General features: G+C 41.0%; 1 protein-coding gene across 3 annotated transcripts in view; it reads right to left on the reverse strand.

The window, feature by feature from the left end:
* WDR26 (WD repeat domain 26) overlaps positions 1 to 20,363 on the reverse strand; it is a 45,533-nt gene that overhangs the window by 17,040 nt on the left and 8,130 nt on the right. For 2 of the 3 annotated variants that reach the window (XR_012083916.2, XM_072990854.2), the window contains exons 4-8: positions 7,978 to 8,159; positions 6,740 to 6,837; positions 5,132 to 5,288; positions 3,302 to 3,440; positions 1,022 to 1,162 (exon numbers count right to left, since the gene is read on the reverse strand). Coding sequence is in view for 2 of the 3 variants with exons in the window: in XM_072990854.2 (XP_072846955.1) it covers positions 1,022 to 1,162; positions 3,302 to 3,440; positions 5,132 to 5,288; positions 6,740 to 6,837; positions 7,978 to 8,159 (717 nt within the window). In the remaining variant the exon portion in view is untranslated. The remainder of the gene's footprint in view (positions 1 to 1,021; positions 1,163 to 3,301; positions 3,441 to 5,131; positions 5,289 to 6,739; positions 6,838 to 7,977; positions 8,160 to 20,363) is intronic. The other variant, XM_020786612.3, reaches the window with a different exon arrangement.

Consider the following 20,363-nt stretch of genomic DNA (forward strand, 5'->3'; position numbering starts at 1 on the left):
CTTCTCTTTTTCCTTCTGAAACTACAAGCCTGAAGGCAGGGATTATCTTATTACTTCCATTGGAAGCCACTGTGAGAACCTATCTTGGCTGAAAGGTGGGGTACACATGAATTAAATGAAAAAAATGCAGTATGCCAAGTTTAAGTCACACTCAAAGTACTGCTACTTCAAAACTCGAATTCTATTAAAGCTTCACAATATGCAAGGTTTGATTTGTCCCTAATAAATATTTCTAAATGAGAAGTGTTTCTGTGCAGATGCACAATAAGACAGAAAATTCTATTTTAACTCAATTTAACTCTTGCACTATAATTGATATATATAAAGTGTAGCTTTAAAATAATTACTTATAAAGATCTTTAAGTAAACAGAAAACAAAACAAAATTTTTGAGATGCCACAAAGTTATACCAATGTTATATAAAAACTGATACTTCATTCAACACTGCAAAAAGAAAAAGGGAAAAAAAACCAGCCACAAACACACAATTCTTTTCTGACTGGTTTTTAAAGTATTTATATTTTTAAAAAATGTGTTTTTGTAACCTTTACTAGTGAGTGCTACAACCAAAACTATCAAAGATTCTTGGTAGAAATTTAAGGAAAAAAGGTAGTGTACCCAATCCTGAAGCAAACAAAAGGTTGATTTCCCTGCCCTGCTGTTTTCACTGCTATTTTGTTTGCTAAATTTATCTATTTACATCAAAATAACATTCAGAAGATTTAATGATAAAACTGTTCTTTTGAGTAATTTACAAAGAACTAATGGGGCTTCCGAGAAATCAATTAGAGCACCAGTGCTAAGAGAAGTTTCTGGTGGCACTCAAATGTAGTTAATGGCATCCCTGGAATAATACTGGAAAGAAAGATGGAACAGAAATTAATTACCTGTTTTGAGTAAGTACCTGCATGTTCCTGACAGATTTTAATTTCTCAAAGATCCCAATTACTGTATGATTCCTGCAGTGACACTACTGAACAGGATATATTTCAATCCAGAACTTTTATATTATAGTTCTTACCTGTACATTCCAGAGCCAAAGTTCAGAGCAGTCATCTGGGCCACAAGCAACAAGGTAGTTATCATCTGGACTCCAAGCAATGTAGGAAACGCCATATGCATGGCCTTCCAGTGTCTTGAGCAGTTTTAGCTGGTGTGTATCCTTTAAAAGAAAATTAAAATTCTGGCTACTTGGGTTGTTGTCAAGATTTCAGTTTAAGCAATTACCTTTTAAATCCAGTCTGTCCCCAATTCTTGAACAGTACAGTAAAGCAACAAATCAAAGACCAGGATATAGGAATTCTTTATTGCCAAGTCCAGTTACCTTTGGGTAAACATGCAATTGCTTTTTGTTTATTTTACAGATTCAAAGTGAGAAAAAGGCTATAGCAGGGCAAACTGAGAAAGAAATTAGCTGGAAGCCATGCAACTGAATAAAAATTGCCTCCTTAATGAAGTTCAATAACTGTCCTTAAAACTAACAAAAGAGAAGCAAGATGCTCTCAAATAGTTACAGCATGTAGGAATTCAAGATTGCAGTAATATACGAAGGAATAGGACCACCAATGAAAGTACTTCCTATGAAATTTAAGCAACCACTCCATGGCATAATCTATTTGAACACCAGAATTTGAAAGGTAGCAGAAAATTTTAGAAGCAAAACTTGATTTAAGTGTATCAAGCTTTAGAAAGGATTTCTAATAGCAATGGGGGATTCATATTCATCTTCTGGGGGAGATGAATATGAAAGCCCGCCATCATAGTTGGCATGATTAACCACCACCATCACCCCCGCAACCAGGCATCCACTTACAGCTTACACTGTGCCACATGCTGCCATTGTTCTTCTTTCTTCGTCTATTGTGGAAGTAGCTTGGCTGGGGACTTCGTGTCTCCTTGTGCTGCTGGCCAATCTGGTGAGGGGTCAGGATGACAAGCCTCTCCACACAGCTGCTGATTGGTCAGCAGCACAAGGGGGCACAGAAACCCCAGGCAAGCTACTTCCACAATTGGTGTGGAAAGAACAACAGCAATGTACACCATACTGTAAGTAGATGCCTGGTTGCAGAGGGAAGGTTTAATGAGGCCGGCCAACTGTGATGGTGGGCTTCGTATTCGTCTCCCACCAGAGATGAATACGAATCCCCCATCTCTAATTTCTAACACATCCTATGACTCTGTTGAATGCAGGGCCTTACTTCAACTGTCAATAATAAAGCTGTGTCAGCTTTTGTACTGCCTGATCTTAGAGGCTGATAAATACAATAACATTTTATAATTGCATACAAAACTCTGGCTCTGCTTTTTTGCATTTTGCAAAGTTAATCTCACATTCACAGAAATCCCAAGGATCCTATTTACAAATCTTCTAGTTTGTAACATTTTGGTATTACTCTGTTATACTCTGCTTTGTAGGTAAGCTAATCATTAGCAGATTCACTTACACTTGAGGAATTTGAGAAGGTATTAAGGAAGGGAAAAACAAATTGAGTGTTTCAAGCTAAAAAGATGTCAGAAAGGAAGGTGAAGGATGAAGAGAAACATATGCATCGAGGGTGGATTGTAACACAGAGGTTTTAAAGTTCAGAGATAATTGATCTGCAGACATTGATCTGTAATGGGGAAAAACTCCAATTAGGATACAGCATTTGTATGGAGAAACATGGCCAGGTCTAGTAACAGGCCTATGGCAGATTTCAGATAGATTACTTTTTATCTAGAACCCCAGAATCCAAATATAGCCATCTGCAAATAATAAATACATACAGTAGGTGAATAGTAATGTATTTTTAATATGAAAAGTGAATAAATCACAGAGTCCTTTTGAAAGTAAAAACCATTTTTGTTGCCCCAAATTTTATTAATTTCAGCACCTTAAAGGGGGGGGGCACACATGCAATACTACTGGTACTGCTGATGAACAACTAGGAGTCAGATACCCTCACCTAGTTATTTCAACTCACTCAATCTTATACCTCCTACCCAACTAAAGAGCACCATCTTATGGAGAGGGTAAGTCAAATCACAGTGATGCTAGCAGTTTTAAACAAGATTTACTCCCAAAATTGCAATGATTTTAACCCAGATTTAATTAAGGATTTAAAAGAAATTACTGTCTGGTCCAGCCTTCCAGCCAAAATAAACAGGCACAAGTCATCAACATGTCACTCCTAATTAAACGGTAGAGCAAGCTATCCAAATTTTGAGCAGTAATTTCAGGAGACTCAAAGGGAAGAGTAATACTGTACATTTTTTTCCAGGACTTGAGAACATTCAGACATACAGGTTTCTGTATACTTACTGGATCAACCTGCCATATAATAACAGTTGTATCCTTGGATCCTGTTGCTAGTTTAGTGCCATCATTGGAAAATTTGCAGAACCACACTTCATTACAATGTTCTGTAAGTATCTGCTGTGTGTAACATGGGAACTGTTTCCTAAATAAGAAGCATAGAGAGAAAGTTAAAGTCAATTATTTTATTTCAGAAGCTATATATATCAAAATCAAATATAGAAAACAGTCATATTCGCATAAGGCAAGGCATAGTAACGAAAGGGAGAGAAACTCACAAAGGTACATAAAATCATTTGTTTATGTGCAACATACTCTTTTTCTCAACTTGGCACACTAGTTCCTAGTGATTGCAATATGAAGCCCTTGTAGAACACAGACAGAATTCAGAGGATGGCATCCTTTATTAACTGCATGTAAGCAACTCCAGGAGCCCTTTTTTCTGAAGAGCAGGATAAAAAGACTATAAATACGTCTATGCACCCATGAACTTTTGAAGTTCTCTTTGAATTACAATCTTAAACACTTTTAGGCAAACAGCCTTTGAAACAGATTGTGAAATGGCACAAGCAGAGGCTCCTGTGTAGATATAAACCACCGTAGACGTGCTTAAGCCTGTCACTGCACCTAAAGGAACCTCTGAATCATGGCCATATAAAGGGAAGACAAGCAGGGCCCCAATGTTGGTCAGACACTTACTTGAGTGTCAATCACAATGAGTTGTACAAGATTTTATTTTGGTGAAGAAGTCTTAAGCAATAATTTCGGGAGATTTAATTCTTAGGTAAATGGAAAACAGAAAAATTAGAAATATATAACAAAACATTGTTCTTCAAGATTTATTTCTAAATTATCACCTTCTTGGAACCTATTACTACAGTCTTGAACATAGCTAAACAGCCGAAATCTTACCACATTCTATGGGATTTAACATAACTGGGTGTTACAACCCAAGCTACCATAATTATTCAAAAAGAAATATGCAATCTTAAGGCTGCATTAGAATATATATTACCTAATAGTACATACCACTTAATTATGTCCAGTGTATTTCCACATAGAAATGTACAGGACTGCTTAGTAAACTATTTCTATAAAAGGAGAATCTATGAGACACTGATCAAAGTCCTATTAACATATGAAATCACACTAGAGTAAACCACTGAATCAATGGCAATTTGGTAAGTCAACTCCTCCACAGATTCAAATGGACCTCCTCTAACTGCAACTGTAAAGAAACTTATTTGAACCTATGGAGGAGCTGACTTACTAAACCCCCAGTGATTCAGTCTAATCTAGTTGCAGCTTACTACTGTATTTCAGCCACTGAGGACTAGTATGTAGCTGACCAGATGCTTGCGCTTGAATGAATCATTTTATAAAATTTCTCTCTTCATCTTATTTGTTACCCTGTTTTAAATACATATAACTTGATTATTTATGTATTTCACAACAAATGTTTCCCAGACATCTCCTGGCATATTTTCTATGCAAAAAGGCAACATTCTTAAGTAAGCACATTAACAAACAAAAAAATCTTACTGTTATTCATTCAAAACTATATATAAATAATTGTTTTAAAGCATTTTTTGTATTAGAAAACACTGACATTGTTCTTAGTTAAGTTTTATTATACAGTCATTGACCCAAAAATTAAAAGATAGAAACATAATACAAGATATACAGAATAAGTAAGCTGTTAGAACAGCTCAACAGTATAAAACTTTAGTCAGGTGGTTGTCTTAATATAACATTTTACGAATTCTTAAAACTGAGAATAAAAACTTAGCCACCAACTGTATTATTAATTGTTCTTAAAAACCGTGATTTTCTTACCTACTGCAAACATGGTCTATGAGCAGCGATACAGAATCTAGATTATTATCTAGTTTGGTGTTGTGATAGAGGCACCGGTCCCGTTGTAGCTCTACAGCCTGGCGCAGTAAATTCTGCAGACGCCTTGGAGGGAGCATCACTGATGGTGGTAGGTAAGCTTCAACAAATTAAAAGGGAACTTGAGTGTCACCATTGAATATTAAACTTGGGGCATTTTTAAGAAACAACAGAATATTTAACATTTCGTGTTCTTATACTGGACTAGATCAGATTTAATCGAAGCTAACAACCTAACTACTTGGAGACCTTATTTAAGTCCACTTACAGTGTCTATAAAACTACTGTGATTTCTACACAAGGAAATGTAAGACTGTTTAATGACAAACAATACAACTGAAAGAAAAAAGTCATTACTGCAAACTGTGACAAGGGTCTACATCCCAGCAAAGACAGTGTCAAGGTGCTTGATTATGTAGAAATGATACAAATGCAAGATACAGCAAACAGCTGCTAGTACAGTGGTGCCTCGCTTAATGGGCACCCCATTTAACGACGAAATCGCACAGCAATGAAGATTTTGCAATTGCATTGCGATGTTCCCTATGGGGAAAAATCGCTTTGCGATGATTGGCACCCTGTTTCGCTTACGGATCATCGCAAAGCGATGATTTTTAAACAGCTGATCGAAAGTTCCAAAATGGCCACGGGGTAAACAAAATGGCCACCGCCGCTGTGTTTTCGCGCCGATTCCTCGCTTACCGGGCAGCGAAAATGGCGGCCGTATGGAGGATTTTCGCTTAAAGGTGAGTCTGAAGCCCATAGGAACGCATTGAAGGGGTTTCAATGCATTCCTATGGGCTTTCTAAAATCGCATAGTGACGAAATCGCTTTGCAGCTATTTTTGCTGCACCGATTATCGTCGCTATGTGAGCCACCACTGTACTTGAAATACAATAGTGTATGAACAAAATTACACAATTAGACCTTTCTCTCTTCAGAAGCCAAAAAATCTTATCCAGAAGGCACTCCTACTCCTGGAAAGCACACAAAGTGCTGTATGGGGAGAAGGGAATCAAACCCTTTTGTTCTAACATAAGCCATTATTTTAGCAGGAGAGCTTCACTAGATACAATGCAGTCTCTGAAATCCAGTAATAACATGCAACTACAATAGGTTCATTCAATCAGCGAGGAGTAGGTGAGTTTACTCCTATGTATGTTTTACTGATTCACTGGGCCTATTCCAGTTGCCCTCATAGAATTGTGATAGGGTTGGAAGGGATCTTAGAGGTCTACTAGTCCAACCCCCTACCCAAGGCAGGAGACTTCATAGCATCCCCAACCTCATACCGTCCCGCACGGATGGCTGTCCAATCTTTTCTTGAAAACGTCCAGTGATGGGGCACCCACAACATCGGGAGGCAAGCTGCCCTGCAAGATTCATTTCTGGATTTCAGCTAGTAAGTTCCATTTTGTCTTTACAAGGCTCTTAAGTTACCATCATCCAGAATTATTAAACATTCTGAATCTGTCCCTTTGAAATAAAATATCCTGGTGATTTAGACAGGCAGAAACTGTATACTGACTGAAGAACTAAGGTTTTCCTTACTCTGGAGCTTGTCCAAAAGTTTAGATCTCGAAGTTGTTCCTTTCCCTTCCCATTCCGCTTTTGCGCGCAGATCTTCTGCATGACTACACATCAGATATCTGTTTGTATATTAAAAAGAAACACATGGATTAAATATTTTGGAACTACAGAGCTTTTTCAACTTCAAAAGCATTTAAACCAAATAAATTCCATTTATACTTCTCTGGCATAAGAAAGTTTAATGGACTTAGTAAAAGGTCTATTAACACAGGAATCTAAAATCCTTAATGTCTTGAAGCATTTGCTTTCTTTGTTTAACAAAGCTCAAACGCATTGATTTTTAAAGCCTGCACAACTAACTGTCTAAAGAGGCTGCTCAAATATGGAAACAATGAAAAGTAAACAGAGGAAGCCATAAAAATACTGTACTGTTTTTAAAAGCATGATTTCCCTATACATATTAATGAAAAATTCCACACATTGTTCAAGTATGATTCTGATTAAGAACTGGTCTGTTTAGATATCTATGTTTTAATGTACATGGCTTTTTTCCTGAATCTACTGACAAACAGCAAAAGAAGAGTACAGAATAGTCATAATTTCACTATTAAACCATTTTACTACTGAAATGATGTCACTATTTAACTAAAAACAAGCAAAGCCCAATTAATTAAAAGCGTAAGTACTCTGATAGGACAAACCCAAGAGGGTTAGGTGGTTGTTCTACTACAATGGGATTTTCCCCAGTCACCAATAGGCATGGGAGTTTTGGATTTTTCTCCACTAGGAATAATAGCTTTATGAGAGGCCCTTGACTGGGCCTGATGAACAGAGAGGATACCATCCAGTAAAGCTCTGCTGTTCCCATGGAGCATAGAACACTCCACCAATGTCTATGTTTTAGCAGCCGTCTGCAGAGAAATTCTTGGCAAAGAACAGGTGAGGATCCCAAAATTCCTCTGAGAATCTAATATTTTTAAATAACTGATTTATTGATTGACTTACTGATTAAATTACCAGAGTTCTAGGAGTGGGAGTTCCTGCTGAATTCTGGAAGTTGCAGTGGGAAGAAAAAATCTAAAAACCCCATGCCTATTCAGCAGTTTTCAAAACTCTAATTAAAACATTCCTATAAAATACTAGTAGTCTCAGAACAACAATGGAAAGCTCGGAATACATACTGAAAGGCAAATCACACTGAGTTCAAAAGGACCTGATCTCAAATTATGTATGCACCAGATTACAGCCCATGCACTTACCCACTGAGAATGTGAATTCGTTCTGTGTTGTATTTCAGTGGTGTCAACTCACAACGCAGAACTTGAAGTGCCTCCAGAACCTTACCATCCTCCAGATACTCCAGATACTTTTGCTGCAGCAGCAAAAACTTCATCCTCTGACATGACAGAAAGCAGCAGGTCAGGTAGGGAGAAAAGGCTGACTGAAATTTCAGAAAACATTTGAGCCTAAACAAAAGAGTATAGACCATTCAACAATGCCCTTTAGAAATAGAAATAGGTAGTTAAATGTTTTGAACTGCCTTTTAGCATTGACAAGACAAAAAGATTAATAATACTCACTGGGAGCAATGCAACTGCTAGACTGTGCCATTTTATGACAAAAACTGCAAATTATCTCATTTCTCTCACATTTTCCCATTCTGATTACCTACACCTAAGTAACAAAGGGCATCTACCACCAGCTTCAGCCATTCCTAGACAAGAACTGAAGGGCCATAGTGATCCACATGTTCGTTATTTCTAGATCGGACTACTAGAATACACATTATGTAGAACGAATCTTGGGACTGATTCAGAAGGTACAGCTACTGCAGAATGTGATACCTAGATACAAAACCTTCTCATACTATTGAGCTAAAAACTCTGCAGTTGCTGCCAATTAGCCATTAATAATCATCCTCAACTTCAAACTGCTGAGCTGGAATGGATCCTATGATCACAGAGTCCAGCCTCTATCAAGGAGGCACAGGTGGAAAATCAAATTTCCAACCTCTGGCTCTGCAATCAGAGACAAAAAACTACTGACGGAGTTATCCAGCAGTTCCTAACTATGTTCAAGGTCTTACGGTTGGTATATAACACCCTAAATAGCTCAATGTCATCCAAGAGAGTACCTTCTTTCACATATAAGAAAACACTTTCTTGATCTCTATGTTCTCTTGCCCTGAGGTCATCCGGAGTTGTGGGGCCTGGTGTTATCAGTATGCTGATGACACCCAGCTCTACCTCTCCTTTTTTCCAACTGCAGTGGATGCTGTTCTGACACGTGAACGCTGCCTGGGAACCGTTCTGGAGTGGATGAGGGAAAATGGACTGATGTTGAATCCAGACAAGACAAATCTTGTGGGTGGGTGGCCCTGGTGTCAGTGGGTTGGGAAACTCCCTCTCCTTTAGGGGAGTGACTCCTCCCACGAAGAGTAAGGTTCGCAGCTTGGGCATCTGCCTGGACCCGGATCTCACCATGAAAACCCAGGTGGCATGTGTGGTCTGGGCAGCTCATTTCCATCTTCGGAAGATTGCCCAGCTGCGTCCCTATCTAGATGTGGGGGCACTCACAGCGCTGATTCATGCCCTCATAATCTCAAGAATATACTGCAGTGCTCTCTACGTGGGGCTACCCTTGAGGTTGACGCAGAAACCTCAACTGTTCCGAAATCCGGTGGCCAGATTAATAACTGGGGTGAAGAAATTCCAGCACATCTCCCCCACTCTGGCCGCCTTTCATTGGCTACTGGTCCGTTTATGTATCAACTTCAAGGTAACATTTAAAGCCCTAAACAGTTTAGGACCTCAGTACCTATGAGAATGCCTCCTCCCAGCCAGATGTGCCTGTAATACCCATTCTTCACAGGCAGGGCAGTTGAGGACCTTGACCCTGAAGGAGGCCTGGAGGGAAAGAACAAGAAACCGGGCCTTTTCTGCGGTCTTCCCCGCCTATAGAACAACCTGCCCATTGACATCGCCTGATACCCTCGATGGATGGGTTCAAATGAGCATTGAAGACGTGGCTCTTCTGTCAGGCTTTCCTGGAGGATTAAGATTTCAGCTTCCCTTTTACCATATTTTTTGTCATCCTATCCATCATCCTTTTTACCACCTTTATTGCCATCTGTTTTAATTTACCCTATTTGGCTTGTATTAATTTATTTATATTTATTGTGTTTTTAATATTGTTGTTTATATTGTTAGCCACCCAGAGTGGCCTGGTTGTCAAATGGTGCTGTGTAAATAAATAAATAAATAAATAAATAAATAAGTTACGGGGAGGGGGACCTACTTATCACACTGTAGTCTAGTGAAATTTATTCAGTCATGGTGTGGAATCGTGATGGGAACAACCAAGAAAAATGGCAGTTTGTGACGATCTGTGGTACATGGCTAACCACAAACCATCATGAACTGCTCTGGGTGGCCTGAAGAGGCGATGGTAGCGACGCAGAAGCCAGCCAGAGGAGTCAACTCACAGCCTCTGTGCATGCACTCATCGACCAATTGGTTGCAAGGGGCTTCCTTGGCAATGAGCTGGCCAGATGGTTGCATGTACAACAGAGGCAACCATCTGCTTCTGAGGATGGCACCCAAGGATCAGGTCATCCTGGACGGCAGCGGCAGCAGCAGCAGATAGGTTGAGGCGACAGCAGGATGGGAATGAATGGGTAACCCCGGTTTACCAAAGCAAACAAAACACCAAGGGGAAAAAGTTCAGAGTTTTGTTTTGCTTCAGCAAAATGAGATCCCCAAACTGGGTCATGAAACAAACCATGAACCAGCCCCATTCAAGTGGGTTTTCTGGTTCATGATTCGCTTCATGCCCATCTCTATTGTGGAGGATAGCATTCTCTACAGCAGCACCCACTATGTAGAACAATCATCCTACTGAGTTCAGTCATATTCCCAGTGTGGAGTGTGTGTGCCATTCACTGAAGACTTATTTGTTTGCCCAGGCTCACTAAAGTGGCCAGTCACACCAGCATTTTGTCATTTTATCACTGTTCTATTATTTTACTAAACTGTTTTATTGCATTCTACTAGCTTTTACCATTGTAATTACTTTTTGTTTTAAAAGAAAACCAATACAAACATTCTGATATTAACATTTCAAAGAGAGGAAGGGAACTTTCTGCCCAGAAACCTAATTTAACCTGTAGATGGTTCCAATCTGGACTATGAATGGTCTAAAACTGTCTTCCTAACCATGGGTCTCCAGATGTTCTGGGACTACAACCCCCAGAAATCCTGGTCAGCACAGCTAGCAGTGAAGGCTACTAGGAGTTGTTCTTCACAGCTAGCAGTCAAGAACATCTGGGATCCCCTGGGTTAGGAACCACTTGTCTAAGGCAGGGATCCCCAAACTATGGCCCGCTGGCCACACCCAGTCCACCTTGCCTTTTTATCTGGGCCAGAAGGTCAGCCAGGCACATGTGGGAAGCTGGGTGGGAGTGCACATGCTTGTCTTCCTTCAGCCTTCAAAAATCTGGAACATATATCTTGTGGCCCTCACTCTGAAAAGTTTGGAGACCCTTGGTCTAAGGAATGCTCCCCTCTTTCCTCAAGCCCCCCCATGGAGATTCCCTATGACACTGCTCATCTTCCTAATTGATGGGGGGGAATCAAGCCATTATCTCTAAGTACAGTGGTGCACCGCATAGCGACGATAATCCGTACAGCAAAAATCGCTGCAAAGCAATTTCATCGCTATGCTAAAATAAAAAGCCCATAGGAATGCATTAAAACCCATTTAATGCGTTCCTATGGGCTTAAAACTCACCTTAAAGTGAAAATCCTCCATACAGCTGCCATTTTCGCTGCCCGGTAAGCGAGGAATCGGCGCGAAAACACAGCAGGTAACCATTTTGTTTACCCGGTGGCCATTTTGGAACCACCGATCAGCTGTTAGAAAATCATAGCTTTGCGATGATCGGTAAGCGAAACAGGGTGCTGATCATCACAAAGCGATTTTTCCCTATTTAAAACATCGCAATGCAATCGCTTTTGCGATCGCAAAATCTTCATCGCTATGCAATTTCATCGTTAAACAGGGTGCCCGTTAAGCGAGGCACCACTGTACACATAACAGCAAATACTTATATCATGTTACTTACTCAACTTCTCAACCAGAAAGGCTAGCAGTGCTGTTACTTCTAATCCCTGCTCAGTGCTAACAACAGGAAAATAAATTCCCACACACATCCTCTGTGGTAGGTAGACATGGCAATAGCAAAGTTTCCTTTGTAAGAATGTGACAGTATTTGGGGCTCAGAGCAAGTTTGGTCACACTGCATCTTTCCTGATGAGGAAAGATAGGATGTGTGCACATAATACTGCTTTCTTCTGTGTGGGGATAAGACAACAAAGTAAAACTGGTTCCCTGGTTACAACGTGAGCTGGAAGCTCCACCCAGCACTGCAGTGAGAGAACCTCTGAGGCTGGGGATGTGAAGTCAACGACATTCTAATTCACTAATGTAACCCAGGCGATGCAGACTTGCTGAGTAGGAATCCAATGTGGAAGCCCAAATCAGTTTCCCACCCTGTTTTCAGTAGTCCTAAAGCACAGTGGGGAGCCATTTTTGCACAGCGGGTGGCCATTTTAGAGCCGCCGATCAGCTGTTTGAAAATCGCCATCTAGCAAAAAATCGGGTCCCGAAGTAGGGAACTGATCATCGTGAACTGAATTTTTCGTATTAGAACATTATTTTGCGATCGCAAAAGCGATTGCAAAAACCTCGTCAAGCGGTTTCGTCGTTTAACGAGGTAATTGTTAAGCGAGGCACCACTGTATGTACAAGGGCAAGACCAAATGGATCAAAATCCAAAGGGACAACTGTTTCTGAATTCACACAGTTTGGAGCACTTCTACAAAGAATAGAGGACAAGACTTTATCAAAAGAATTATAATCTAGAAAATGATACAAACAAGATCACAAAAGAAAGGAACCAGATAAAGAGACAAATAAGGGAAAATGTAAGACTGTCTCATTTCAAGTGTATATAGGAAAGAGCTCATTTGAAAATGTGTTTTTAGCTCTTTTGCAAGGTGGGAATGAGGGTTTGATCCCAGCTGTTCAGCTAAATAGCACTGAAGAGGCCAAGAAGCTAGTATGTACAAACTAAGCTGAGACCACTGGAATTCAGGCAAAAGTAAGTTCAAAAGGGTCACAGAATATGCCAGGTTACAACCAGTCCAGAGGCAGCAACATGTCCAGGAATAAAAAGCTTCAGCTGGGAGAAAATCCATTTCAGAGAGGTTAGATAAAATTCAGTTTTTAAAGACAGGGACATAATGTGATTTGTGCTTTCATAATCACTGAAAATTAGGCTCATTATCTTTTTCTATGTAAAATGACCACTTAGAAAAAATACACAGGTTCAAATCTCTTACTTAGTTACACCGACATAGCACAAACAGTATTAACTTTTGGAAGCAAGTGATAATACTATGGTGATGTCTTTACTTGGGGCAATTTGTTTCCAAATGTTACATCATTTGCATAGCTATGCAAAAAAATTCGGTCCAGGTATTAATCTAAAATCAAAGGAGATTTATTTTGGAAATATTCTTTTTTCTCATGCATAAGATCATGCTGATTTATCCAATCAACCAAGATACTTAAAATACATTAAGAATTCTTAAATAAGGTCAACTGTTTGTCTGTGCTACTCTTCTGCAAAGATCCTGGGTATCTGATTTCCACTTCACTGAAAAGACATTAGACTTATTCCAAAAACCTAGTCGCATTATCTTTTAAAAATGTTCTTGCTTAGTGTCTGAATGTGTACAGAGAGCCACAGAGAAATGTATAATTTTAAATTATTCTACTATCTTCGTAAATATAACATTCTATAATAAAACCAATGGCAACAACATGACCAAAAAAATTGTTTCTGCACAGCAGGGTTTTTTATTTAGCTGAAAACTATTATGTTTCAATTGTTAAAGAATTAATTTATATCAGTATTTGTTTAGAAAACCGGTGGATTAGAAAACAGGAAATATAGTACCGTATTATGATCTAAAATCAAGTTCATCAACTTTGACCATGTCAGAGGGCCTTGCAGGGCTACATTCCAAAGAGAGACAACAGCTGATATCATCACATGACTCACTACCACATCTGACTCTTCTGAATAAGTTGAAGAACTAGAGTTTAATTGTATTATACTGCCATCATCCACTGATGAGGCAGAGAACTCTGTCTTTCACCCCACAGTAGTAGAGCCTCTCCTGCCGAAGATTCAAAAATCCTAGAGTTTGTGGTAAAATTACCCCGAAACAAGGAACAAACATACAGTGGTGCCTCGATTTACGACCACAATCCATTCCATGGACATAACTCGAAATGATCATTAAATCGAAGCACCATTTCCCAGAGGAATGCATTGAAATGCAATTAATCAGTTCTGGCCAAAGAAAAAAATCACCAAAAAAAATCACTGCAAGACTCATCCGGAAACCCGATTAATCCCTTCCAGCCAAAAGGGGGGGGGGGGAGAAATGCAATCAAGCATGCAGGACCCATTGGAAATGGGGGAAAAACCCCTGAAAAGCAACCAAACCCCCCAAGACCCATTGGAAACACCCAGAACAGTTTTTAAAAAGCAGAAAACAGCACCTTACCTTACAAGGCAGCCCAAAGCCTTCCTGCAAACACACACACACACACACTCAGATACAGAAGGAAGCAGTCTCAAGCCTCCAACAACGACGCACACTCTCTAACTGCTGGGGTAAAAGAGCTACAAAGAAGCAGTCTCACTGACACCTACAGTTAGAAATTTAAATTTCCCGCCCCTTTCCCCTGCCTTTTTATGTTCGTAAGTGGAAGCTACAGTCGCAAGTCAAAGCAAAATTTTGCGGCTGGAGCTGGTCGTAACTCCAAATGGTTGTAAGTAGGGACGTTCGTAAGTCAAGGCACCACTGTACACATTTGTTCAAAATAACTATTCAAAATTGCACAACAAAATATTTCTCATATAACCACTCATCTAAAGCTTTTTACAATTTCCTTTCATATAAGATCCTTAATCCCCACTACTTCTATATTCAGTTCATTATTTTAATTAGACTCTCTTCCCCGTCCTTGAATTTGTATACTATAAACCAAGGTGTTTAAAAATCTGTGCATGAAGACTGAATTCTTGAAATGTATAAAATCCTTGATTTTGAGCATTAATTTTCTACTCTGATTATAAATTTTTAACCAAGTCTGTTTTCTACAAGCTTACTAAACCATGTTTCCACAAATTGAGTTATTTAGTCTACCATAAGACACTCAAAAAGATAGATTTATCTCCTTGAAAAACCAACACACTAGGAGTGTAGCCCAAAGTGGTAGAGCTTCTCCTGCCGAAAAATCTAGAATTTTTGAATCTAGGAACTGCTGGAGAAAAAGGGAAAATCTGTCTAAAGGATCCTGCAACCATGTTACTGCAGAACACACTCTGTAGCTGGTCATATACTAGTTAAAAGCAACCTGAACAGGAAATATGCTCACCCCAACTATTTAGGAATCCCTTTCAGGAATGAGGAGAGAGCTGTAGTTTCCAATTAAAATTCCATAAATTGGGGAATTTACTCTCAGCAGGCAGAAAGTCTAAGGCTTGGCAACATTATATTTGGAGTACAACTGGCCAGGGGATTCTGTGAGCTGTGGTCCAAGAAAGTAAATTTTCTAAGCTGTGCCAGGTGCAACCGTTGCGACTCCAGAGAGATCCCAGAGAATAAAAAAGTCAGAATTACACTATGTTTGTGTCATTTCAGTATATAATAAAAGGTGTGCAGCCATAGCAAATGCTCTCTAATCATACACATGTAAAATAAACTTTAAAACAAATGATGGAAGTTAGCATGTGATTATGAGCTAATATGCTCTGATAAAATGGCCATTAGAAGATCAACACACAAAATAAAATACTAGGACCAGCCACTACTGCAACTCCCATATTTGCCTACTATGTATTCTACTATCCGGGAAAACATCCAAAAGTCAAAATTAAGACAGTCAGGGATTTGTTTAAAAAAGCAACCCTCCTGCATGCACTGTCTGGTGCGCCCTCAGGGTACTATGGTTTTGAGGAGCAATTTTATTTATCACTTGCTTTATAACTGTAAATCGGAAAAACCGTACAGTACTATTCACATACCTCTGAAGAAAATTACAAGTTTAACCTTACAAAAAAGAAAAAAAGCCTTCTAAACCAGCAGTCCCCAACCTTTTTGAGACCGTGGACTGGCTGAGCCTCCGAGAAAGGCGCCACCCACAGGTGCATGCAGGTGCGCGCACTCTCCCAGGCACATGCGTAAAGTGGTGGGAGAGCATGTGCAGGGGTGCCTGCACGCCCCCCGTGTGCCTGCCCACCCCTTTGCATGGGTGCTTGGGCACTCAGGCACATGTGTGAAGCGGTGGGGGTGGGCCTGCCCACCCACCCACCCTGACGTGAGCACTCCCCCACCTGTTTGCATATGTGCAGGAGCGCCCGCCCGCCCGCCTAACCCTTCGCGTGGGCACTCAGGCGCATGCGTGAAGCGGTGGGAAAACGCTCACACCGGCGCAGGCACACACGCAAAGCAGCTGTGCGGATGGGAGTGCGTGCGGGGGGAGATCTGTCTTCGCAGCTCGGTCCGGCTCAGGCCACGGACCGGCACCAGGCCGTGGACTGGGGGTTGACCACCTCTGTTCCAAACCATTCCAGATTTTGTATTTACGATGAGTAATGAAATAAAGACTGGAAAAGGTATCAGGTAAGTGAAGACAAGGGATAAATTGTTCTACAAAAGTATTAATGAAGATTTCAATGTTAGACTCTCCCACATCTCAACTAAGATCTATCTTTTGATATCAAAAAGCTCCACGTATATACATCAAAATCTGTAATTTAGATACGTTCATGAACATGTCAGTAGTCAAAACACATAGATGCTCCTGTTAAATTCACTCTCAAAAATGTAACAGGTAAGTTCCTACAAAATTACCTGAAGCTGCAACCTTCCCTAATACATTTTAAAAATTATACCCATCTACCAAGGGAACAGAACACTGAAAAAAAGGAAACTCTTTGGAACACCGCTTTTATAATACAGTTGTGCCCCGCTTAACGAGTACCCCGTATAACGACGAATCTGCTTCACGGCGATGTTTTTGTGATCACAATTGCCATCGCAAAGCAATGTTTTAAATGGGTTTTTTTTTGCTTTGCAAAGATCGGTTCCCTGCTTCGGTAACCGATTCTTCACATTACAACAATCAAAACAGCTGATCACTGGGTTTTCAAAATGGCCACCGGGTGCTCGAAATGGCTCCCCGCTGTGCTTAGGGACGGATTCCTCACTCTACAGGGACCAAAAATGGCTGCCCCTATGGAGGATCTTCGCTGGACGGTGAGTTTTCAGCCCATTGGAACGCATTAACCAGGTTTTAATGTGTTTCAATGGGCTTTTTAATTTCACTTTACGATGTTTTCGCTCTACAGCTATTTCGCTGGAACGAATTAATGTCGTTAAGCGAGGCACCACTGTATGTCACTTTAAGTTGAAGAATACTAAGTCTAGAACCAACCTGAAAATATTGTGTACAGGAATATGGATAGCCAAAACTTTACTCTGTAAAGAAAATACTGCACCTAGACCAGTTAGGGGACCTCCTACAGAGAGATCAGGACTCTGCCACTAGCAGTAGGTTGGCAGTGCCAGGGCAGTGCCAGAGCAGTGTTACTTTGCCCAGAATCAGACTGTGGTGGAAACATTTCTGACTCCAAGCAGATAAGCAAGGGTGTCTGGGTAATGCAGAGGCTGCAAGCTGGGATAATAATTACTCCAGTCAGCGAGATGATCATCCTCAATGCTTTTCCTTTCTTATTAGTTCAGCAGATGGGTTTCCACACACTCCTCAGCTGTGCCCTTTTCTACCAGTTGCTGAATCGTTCAACGCCCTTTGGGGCCCCCTTTCTGCGATAGATGCTTGTTATTGGCACCAAATATTGTCTTTCAACTGCATTTGCTTAGTTTTCCCTAGGGTATTTTTTTAAGATGTTAGAGGTTTTTCGCTGTGATAGAAATTTAACCTGGTTTTAGCCCCCCCTCACACTACAGTGTATTGAATTATACTGTATTGTGTTGTTTTTATTTGATGTATTTTGCAACGGCCTGTGTGCCACGCAATAAACTTGTGTGTGTGAATAGTTCAACCATGAGTCAAATGGTTGTGCCCACCATGTATAAGGGAACGCAGAATTTGGTGCAGAAGGAAGGAGACACAGCCACCTGGTTACCACTTTGCTTTGTGTCACAGCAAGATGATGTATGGAAGCTACATGATTAACAATTTCTGTCAGGTTTTCCAGGATATTGTCCACTTAGCTTGGTAGCATCAGGACATCTTGGCAGGTCTTCATGCTCCCAGACAATGAAGCCAACATGCTTTCTGCTGTAAAGGGAGTGGGTTTTGTAAGCATGTACTGCTTTGCCAATACCTCCTTCACCTAGTGTTAAAGCATCCTTTGCCTTTGGGATTAGAGAGGCCCACTGATAACTAGGAGGCAAGGGAGCTTCATGTACTTCTCGACAGCTGCAGGAAGATTGTGGGCCAGCTCTCACACAGCCTGAAGGCCAACTGGTATGTAAGAAGCAGGAGAAGGGGCATGTCGTGGATCACTACCTAGCACTGTTGACACCAAGTGGACCTCCTTGTACAACATACTGGAGTACTTGGTGGAACAGAAGTCCATGCTTCACCAGGTAGCTACAGAGGCAAAGATGTGGATTTCAGCCACACTGAGCATCACTCTGTGTGAAACTCGGGCTCAGGTCACAGCAAGCCTGAAACCATTCAAGGTCAATGGAGCTCTGTGCAGAGCCACAGTGAGCCTCAGAAATAGCCTGCCTCTCATCACTATCCTGGATATTAAACTGAAGACTTTCCTTGACAAGCCCATAGGGGCCCCTTAATGCCAACAGCAGAAGCATTTCTCCAGTGGTTAAGTGTCATTGTCACAGAGCAATTGCCACCACTATGGAGGAGGGACTTTCATGCCCTGGCCATGATTTGCAACCTCTGCTCAACAGCTTCATGGCCAAGAGGGCAGGAAGCTTTGAGAGTCTGGGTGATGCTCTCTGCCACCAAGTGAGAGTGTATCTAGAGAAGAATGGTGCAGCTGAGTATGGAGAGAAGGGGCAAGAGATGGGCAGCCTGACTCACTCCCATGTGGCACCTACTACTGGAATCTTGGAAGAAAGCTATCAGTATTGTCCAGGATAGCAACAATAGGCCTCCCACTCCCAGTAAGTTGGGAGAAGTGACCCAAATGGTGGCATCCTATTTGGATGCTGCCCTGGAACCCATGAGCACACATTCCCTTGAAGTACAGGGTAGAGAAGGGGGAAGTATGGCCAGCCTTGGCTCACACTGTCATTTAGCGTCTGGCCTGGACCTCTCGCTAGCATGGACACTGGGTGCATATTCTCCATCAAATGTCCTGAACTCACAGCATTCCCCACTTCTGGCTGAGAAGTTGGAATATCTGGTTTTCCCCAAAGATAATTTGACTTCTGGGCTACCATGCCCTGCCCACAGAGTGAAGTGTGTAAAAGTAGCCAGCACCACCTGTATCACAGGCCACAGGCTAAATAGGGAAAATAGGATAAGTTAAATATCCCTCTCACTGCTAAATTCTCTGCCCCAAGTCTAGAAAGAAATAAGTTTCTTCTAGGTTTACAAAACAATAAAATTATTTTATTAACAAAATAAAATTAAAACTTTTCCCACCTTTAAATACAAAACTAAACAGAAAAGATCCCACTATAGGAGTAACTTGGGTTCCCCTGCCTCCTCCTTGTCCCATAGGTATTTTTTACCTATCGGACAAGGGGTTCTCCAGGTCCATCCATAGGGGATATTCTCTCTCTCTCTCTCAAAGAAAGATATTTTAAAAGTCTGTCTCCCTCCTTGACCTCTAATTGTGAGAATGCTGAGTGAGCAGGCACACAGTGTATAGCTGCATACCTATGGGGTGAGTTGCAGAAATAACACTACTGGCAGATGATGGCCTTGGCAGGATGAAATTGTTGCTCTGGATTTGAAACTGTTAGAGGAAGACCACAGAAAATGGTTTGGGAACTTTCAAAGATAGTGCAGTAAAGAGCTAGAATTGAAGAAGCTACTGTAGTATGTGACACTTCTGCCTGCCTGATGCAGTGGGAGACTGGTGGTTGGCAAATGTCTGTAGTGTTTATGTGGCAGAGTCAGACAGTGAGTCTTCTTATTGTGTTGTTGTTGTCTGCTTAGCCTGTGAGAGTGAAAGGGATTGGCATGTAATGAGACCTCTTCATGGCCAGACCAGCCAGCAGGCAGCCCAAGTCAAATAAATCAGAGGGGAACGAAGGAAAGATGATGTTTGCAATTGCCAGCAAGTTAAAGTCCCTGCCTCCTCATCCATTTTTGAGGCCAGCCTACACCCTCTCTTGCACCCCTAAGGTTACTCATGTGGTCTGCGAAATTGTTGCATTGGATGTCATCATGGGTAGTGGTGGGTACTGGCAGTAATATGTGTAATGCACCAAAGATTAGGGAGGGATGGGGTTGTCATTTAGAAGTGCTATTCATAAAGCATTTTTGCAGATACAAACAAGGC

Source organism: Pogona vitticeps, chromosome 1 (assembly GCF_051106095.1).
Source record: "Pogona vitticeps strain Pit_001003342236 chromosome 1, PviZW2.1, whole genome shotgun sequence".
Lineage (NCBI taxonomy): Eukaryota > Metazoa > Chordata > Lepidosauria > Squamata > Agamidae > Pogona > Pogona vitticeps.